Genomic DNA, 7,231 nt, shown 5'->3' on the forward strand with positions numbered 1-7,231 from the left:
TCAGGCATCAGCCTGGAGGGCCGTGGAGCTGGGCTCGGCCAGCAGCTGCAGCCCCGCGAGGGACGCGTAGAGCACAGACAGCTGCGGCACCACCTCAGGGTCCCCGGAGACTGGGTGGCCAGGGCCCCGCAGCTCCAGCCCACAGCTCTCCACCAGGCTCCAGGTGAGAGCTGCGTCCTCGTGCTGCAGCCGGGAGAGGACTTCCAGGGGCAGCGAGAAGCCTGTTTCCTCCATCTGGTTGTAGTTCAGCCCTAAGATGCTCGTCACCTGCCGGGAATCACCCAGGGTGAACACACAGGCCTCCCAAGGCTGGAAGCAGTGGGACCCACCCCTAGGGTGGGAGCCTGGGGCCTCTGATCACTGACCCCCACGCCACACCCCATCCCCGCCACCACACCTGAGCCTGGGGCCTTGCTCCCTGCAGAACTGGGGCCCCAAGGACCATGCCCCCAAAGCATGCCCTTCCCTGCCCTGCCTGGGGCCTTGGTTCCCAGCACTCCCAGGGCTCCCAGCCCCTGCATACACTGTTCTGCCTGGAGACCCACCCCATCTCTTCATCCATTAATCCCTGAGTTGCGTGGAGGGGCTCCCTTTTGGAAACACCCCTGAGCCCCCACAGCTGCCAACATAAGCTACCCAGTGCGTCTCCCGTTCCGGGCACTGTCAGTGATCACCTGTTGGAGTCTCCACTTGACCAGCCCGTGTTCTGAAGCCCGAGCAGAGGGCCCAGCTCAAGGCAGGAACCCAGCCTAACCCCTGAGTGAGCCTGCCTGTGGCTGCTGTAGTGGTCTGGGTCCACAGGGGTCGGAGCCGAGCGCACCCTCCTTACTCCCTCCCCAGGCTCTCACCAGCTCCAGCTGCTGGGGCAGGACCCCTCTCTCCAGGCACCGGGCCAGCAGGCAGTGTTGGGTGGCACTCAGCGCTGCGGGGAGGCGGGGATCAGGGCCACCACAGGCCTGCGGCTCCTGGGCCTCTCCTTGGGGACCTGGCAGCCCCAGGGAGGACGGGCTGGGATACTGGAGCCCTGAGGTGGGGACACGCCCCACCCAGGATCTCTGGGGCCATCTTTCCCCAGAAGGTTCTAGAAGGCAGAACCTGTGCCTGCCCTGGAAGTGCTGTGTGGCCTTCAGTAAGACCACTCCATGGCCCTCCTCAGTTTTCCTAAATCACAATCCGTCGAGAGTGTGCGGTGGCCTTCACTGACCAAGAGTGTTCGTGTGTAGTAGCTTACCTCCGGGACCGGTGGCTTTTTGAGGTGGTTACTAACCAGGAGATGGTGAGACCGGCCTAGGCTCCCCCTGCCGAGCCAGCACGAGAACCCGGCCCTTCCTCCAGCCCCAGCCCACAGCATCCTCTTACCGACCAGTGCTCTGAGAACGCAGAGGATGGCCCTTCTTCTCGAGGGCGACAGGCCGCCTGGAGGGTGCTTAGGATGAGGCCCCCAGGGCCACCCAGCTGTCCCAGCACCCCGGTGTCCAAGGCCTGCTCCAGCTGCAGGGGGGTGGCGAGGAAGAGCAAGGAGAGGCAACCGTGGGTTCCCATCTGTCCTCCGTCCATGCACCCAGCCGCCCAAGCTCCCGTCCCCACACCCTGGGGCCCCAGCCCCTCACGGTGCCAGGGAGGCTGGGACAAGCCTGGGTTCAGCGCCAGCAGCGCTGGACCACGGTCCCTCCTTAGGGTTCAGGAAGAGCCTCACACAACAGCTGGCACCCAGTCAGCGGGGCCCCGAGAGGTCGTGTGCCACCAAGACCCAGAGCATCTCGTTCCTGCCACTCATTCCCTGCCGCCCCCTCCCTGCCCTGACCACCGGGCCCCTCACCCTGTCTTTGAGCTCCTGCAGGGCCCGGGGGCTCTGAAGCAGCTCCCGGAGGGCGCCCAGCAGGGAGAGCCATGGCTCTGGGGGCAGCCTGGCCAGGGCCTCCAGCTGAGCCCCCGCCTGCCTCCTCAGGTCCTGGAGGCCAGGCCCCTCGCCAGGGGCCCTGCCTGTGGGGGGAGGTGTTGGCATTGCTGCGTCCGGTGCTCAGGCTCCTGCCTGGTGCCAGCCCTGCCCTGATCAGCCCCCGGGAAGCTCCGTGTCAGGCAGAGTGCGCCTTGATGTGCTCACCCCTCCTGCCTTCCCTGCTACACTGTAGGCACTCAGCATGTTCTGAACGCCTACTGCATGCCAGGCACTGCACACCCTCAGGGCTTATCCTCACCTTCCGCCTTCCACCACCTCCCTCTCCTCCTCCTCCTCAGTCGCTCACCCTGCCTAGGGCTGATGCTTCAGCTCAAGGAGAAGCCACTTCTCTGCCCTGCTCTGTTTGTTCCTCGGATCCCTGGACTGAGCCCCCCTCTGCCCCATCGCCCCTCCGGGATGGCTAAGGCAGGGCTTCTCAGGGTCTCAGCACCCCTGCAGAGGCGGGTGCGTGGGTGGATCTGGCAGGGTGGCCAGAGGGCCCTGCCTTCTCACCCCTGTTTTATTAACCATATAGGCTGCCTCCGGAGAGCCTTCCAGGTAACCAGTGCTGCCCAGACATCACCACCGATCTTCCCAACCTGGGAAGAAAGCTCTGCCCTCCCCTTGTGAGGTGGGGAGACACAACTGGACCTGGCCCACGAGGCCCGTGCTCACCATCCTGCTCACAGCCTGGTCCTGGGGTTTTGAGCTCATCTCCATCCCCCCGGGGAGAGGACACAGGGCCCTCCGGGCCCCCGAGTGACACAGGGCGACTGCGTGGGGCAGGAGGGGGCTTGACGACGGGGTCAGGGCCTTCTCCAGAGAGGCGGTGATTTCTGGCTGGGTTCCTGAGCTCCTGGCAGGGGTCACTCACCTCCACTGGCATTTCTACAGAGCTTCCCTTCAGGCAGGTACAGAACAGCTGCTTGGGAGCAGGGGTAGAGAAAAGAGAAAAGTCCCTGAACCACTGATGAGAGGCCCACCCCAGTCCACGTGATTTTCTTGTCTCTCCTTTCTTCAGGTCCAGTGCCCCGGCCCCATCCCCACACCCTGGGGCAAGCTGGGCACAGGCGGGGTGGTGGGGCCTCCCTGAGATCTGGCCTGGAAGCCCGCTACGAAAGCTACCTGAATGCTCAGGCCTACAAGGAAACAGCCTCCCTCTCCCTCTTCCTGCCCCTTACTCAGCAGCTGCCCCCACCCCCACCAGTTCCTCTGGCTTCCACGTGCCCCAGTGATCCTCCTCATCCCCAGCTGCAGCACCTTGTAGGCCAAGACAGTGCCCTGTGGGATGCTCACTGCCTTCTCCTTGGCCACGGTGCTCTGACCTGCAGCTGCGAGGTGGGGGGGAGGAGACTCTAGGACCTGCAGGATGGGGTCTCAGGGCTAAACAGGAACAGAGGATGGCGGGCACAGGGGGAGGGGCTGCAGGAGGCCAACATGATGACCAGGGGCTGTTGAGGTTGGAGCAGAGAAAAGTGCAAAGGCAGGGGTCACTTGGGCACAGCAGGAAGGCACTCTGCAAAATATGTTACACATGAGACATTTCCAAAATCCCCAAGGCTTTCTGGGGTCAAAGCAATCCGCGGTGGCATGGCAAAAGCTCTCGAAGGTCCCACTGCCAAGAAATGAGTTTTGTTTTGCCTCACTGGGTGGTGTCAGAGTTTGGAGGGTTCACTTCGGGAAGGGCTGAGCTGGAAGCCTGGGGAGCGGCAGTTTGAGAACCTCCAGAGGTCGTCCTCTGTCAGTGGGCAGCTGACGGAGGGGCTCTCCAGAAGCTGGGACTCCCGAGGTGGGACCAGTGGCGCCACCGTCAGCACCAGATCCCACAGGAGAAGTGCTACCGAGAAGCAAGAGAACTATCCTGAGGAACGGATGAGACAAGAGTATGGAGACCGTTCTGTACGACGTCCGAGCTTCCGGACCATATTCGGTATGGTGGCCTGGAAACTGACCTCCAGGTGACCAGTCCTCACCTGCACTCATGGGGATGGTGAGAGGTAGGGCCCGGAGGTGATGCTGTGAGTGCAACTCGGGACCCTGCCTCCCCCGTCACAGTGGGGACCAGGGGCAGCCCATGGACGCTGCATGGCAGAAGAACAGAGCTGGTGAGGAGCAGGTCTGGGTCTTGAAGGCCCGTCGAAGGAACCCTGCCGGTCCCTGCCCTTGGCACATCCCGGGCACTCTTCTCACATCGCTGCAGAGTCTCACCCTGATTCCAGCGCAGCTTCATGGACCAGAGAAAGCAAGCTCAGAGGGCCAAGTGACTTGCCCAAGACCACACAGCCAGCCAGGGGCAGAGCTGGGGTTCACACCCAGACACACCCAATTTCAAAGCTGATGCAATACGGTACTGCACTATGATACTGCTCCCCAGCAGCAGGTAAGACTCACCTGGGAGAGTCAGAACACCAGCGACGGGGTCCTAGTCCACACCAGTGAAAATTCTGTGTGTGTGTGTGTGTGTGTGTGTGAACTGGTATTTTTAAAAAGTCAAAAACCAACAAGACACCTCTCCAGGTGATGCTAAAATGCAGAGCTGACACAAGGGCCCAGGGACTCCACACTCCTGGGTGAGATGGGTGGTTCGCCAGGAGTGAGGGGTGGGTTCCTCGGTGGCTTTCAGCACCCGGCACACCAGGTTTGTGCCCCCAGGGCACCCCCTGCACCTGGACGTGGCCCAGCTGGAGGAGAGACAGCCACCCGGCTCCTGTGCTCGGCTCTGAAACGTGGCGTCCCGCGCGGCCTCCGTGGCCTCAGTCACCACATACAGGCTCTCCTTCTCCTTCCAGCTCTGCAGCTCTTGGAGGAACGAGGGTCTTGGAGTCCTCAGTTTCCTGCCGGGGGTGCCGGTGGGGGCAGGAGAAGAGACAGAGCTTGGGGGGTGCTCTCTCGGGCTCCCCTGCTCTAGGGCCTTCCGCAGTGGGCAGCCTGGACTCTGTGCTGATATGGGCAGGGGTGGGGGGTGGCAGGTTACAGCGGGGGCCTGGCCTGTACTCAGGACTAGAATTCAAGGTCAGGTGGGGGTAGTTGGAAACATCCACCACCTGAGACATCTGTCTTCAGCAAGACTTAAAATGACCAGCCCAGGGGCTGCCACTGGGCTTCTTGCCAACTGAATCGAGCAAAAGGCATATGTTCCATGGTTCATGTGGTGTTTAAAAATTTCAAGATAACATTGAAATTGGTGGTAGTGGTGATGTAGTCATTCAATTGTGTCTAACTCTTGCAACCCCCTGGACTGTAGCCTGCCAGGCTCCTCTGTCCATGGAATTTCCCAGGCAAGAAATACTGGAGTGGGTTGCTATTTCCTTCTCCAGAGGATCTTCCTGACCCAGGGGTCAAACTGCAGTCTCCTGCATTGCGGGCAGATTCTTGACTGACTGAGTCACCAAAATCCCAGTTTTAGCTTCTTTCAAATAAAAAAAAAAAACAATCCAGTGACACGGAGCTCACATTCCCGCCTGGCAATAGGCAGGCGCAGCTGTCAGCTTCAGCAGGCCTGTGTCTCCCAGTTTGCTGGAGTCCCCACCATGCCCTGTTGCCTCATCCTTGGTAGCTACCACACTTCTGTTTCTTTTTCTGGCCTTAAAAACAACAAGGGGTTTGAAATCTCTGACTTAACATGAGTCCCTCTCACTGCCAACTCTCTCTTCCTCGGGGTCAGGGGCCCTGCCCCTGGGTTTGCTGCTAATAGTGGACATCCCTCCCATGCCAAGCTACTCCTCAGAAGGCTTCTTGCCAGGCCCTCAAGTGGCTGGGGCCTTGGGGCTTTTCCCTCCTGGCCCCCGGCCCGGGGGACCTGGGCCCACGGAGAGCAGAGCCCAACCCACCTGGCTGATGTACCCACCTCTCCCCCACCAGAGTCTCCCAGGTGTGGGGGGCACCCTGAGCATCCGCATGGCCAGCAGGGAGCTGCGGCTCAGCGCGCCACTGCCCGTTGCCTTCCCCTGCTGCCCGGTGCCCAGGCTCACGCCCCTCGTCACGGCTCCCGCCACCGTCTCCTGGAAGCAGATGGGTTCGCTGCAGCTCAGCTCTGTGGGGAGAGGGGTCCAGGCGCGGGGCCTCAGGCCCCAGTTTGGCCTCCACCTCTTACCGGCTCAGTGTGACCCCAGGGCAAGAAGCCCTCAACTCCCAGAGCCTCAGTTTCCCCATCTCTAAAAGGGGCGGAAGAATAACAGGGTTTTCCCTCCAAGAGCGGTGGTCAGCATTTACCAAAGAAATTGCCAGCAGGGTCCCTACCACCCAGTAAGCACTTGGTGCATGTCAGCCATTATGGCGATTAAAGTGATGATGATGAATACTCATTAGGGAGCTGGGACAGGAGGGAGGAAAAGGTGCGCCCTTCTCCCCACGGCAGGCACATGCCTGGGGGTGCCCCTGGCACGTGCCTGGGCAGAGGGGACATCAGCTTTCTCCCCCAGGTGGACCCTTTATCAACCCACCCCGCAGTCCCTTCCACTCTGCCAGCTGCCAGCCCCACCGGGAAGTACCTGGGATGGGGGAGCTGGGCTCCAAGGTATCCACAAGGGAGAAGTCCGTGGGGATGAAGGGGGGTGTCCCAAGGCCAGAGGGGGCATCTGTGCTTCTTCCTCACCAGGCAGAAGGGGTGCAGCTGCAGGGTGCTGGCCAGGCTGTCCATGGGCACCAGCTCTCCCTTCCTGCCCAGCTTTCTGACCAGGCTCTCGGTGTCCCTTGAGAACAGTGATGACATGTTCCTTGAAGGGTGAGAAGGGAGGGTGTCACCCAGGGCTGTGGGTGTGGGGGGCCCTGGTGAAGCTTTCAGCCAGTTGAGCTTCTAACACAGTGAGGAGGGGGGTGCCCTGAGCAGAGGGCCCCCAACCCCCATGCCTGGGTGCTAAAGTCAGCATGTAGGTGGAAATCACAGGTGGTCAAAACCCCCTGGAACCATCCTTCCAATCACCCCACCACCACCTGCCTGCATGGGACCCTGAGAAACTCCAGGACCAAGGATGCCTCAGTCCGAACAGCTGTTCCGTTGGGAATGTTACTCTGTGCCTTGTTAAGTATATACATATTTTCATAAAATATTTATGTGTGCTGTGCTTAGTCACTCGGTCATGCCTGACTCTTCGCGACCCCATGGACTGCAGCCTTCCAGGCTCCTCCATCCACGGGATTCTCCAGGCAAGAATACTGGATTGGGTGCCATTGCCTTCTCCAAGGGAAGCCCATATTCATAGGTTATTATTATCTATAACAATACCTCCTCTTGGGGATTGTGACCAGCTCTAACGCCCTGCTGGTAAAGCGCTTGGAACAGGGCTGGCACAC

General features: G+C 60.9%; 1 protein-coding gene across 1 annotated transcript; it reads right to left on the reverse strand.

The window, feature by feature from the left end:
- On the reverse strand, positions 1-6,650 carry LOC114116487 (gasdermin-A-like). Its single transcript, XM_027973493.1, has 11 exons — positions 6,534-6,650; positions 6,420-6,429; positions 5,824-5,972; positions 5,393-5,523; positions 4,640-4,773; positions 3,615-3,776; positions 3,144-3,270; positions 2,615-2,712; positions 1,820-1,983; positions 1,360-1,491; positions 1-267 (listed from the first exon to the last, which is right to left on the reverse strand). The coding sequence occupies exons 1-11, from the start codon at positions 6,648-6,650 to the stop codon at positions 1-3; spliced, it is 1,491 nt and encodes a 496-aa protein (XP_027829294.1).
- Positions 6,651-7,231: the final 581 nt, after the last annotated feature.

Source organism: Ovis aries, chromosome 9, assembly GCF_016772045.2.
Source record: "Ovis aries strain OAR_USU_Benz2616 breed Rambouillet chromosome 9, ARS-UI_Ramb_v3.0, whole genome shotgun sequence".
Taxonomy (NCBI): Eukaryota; Metazoa; Chordata; class Mammalia; order Artiodactyla; family Bovidae; genus Ovis; species Ovis aries.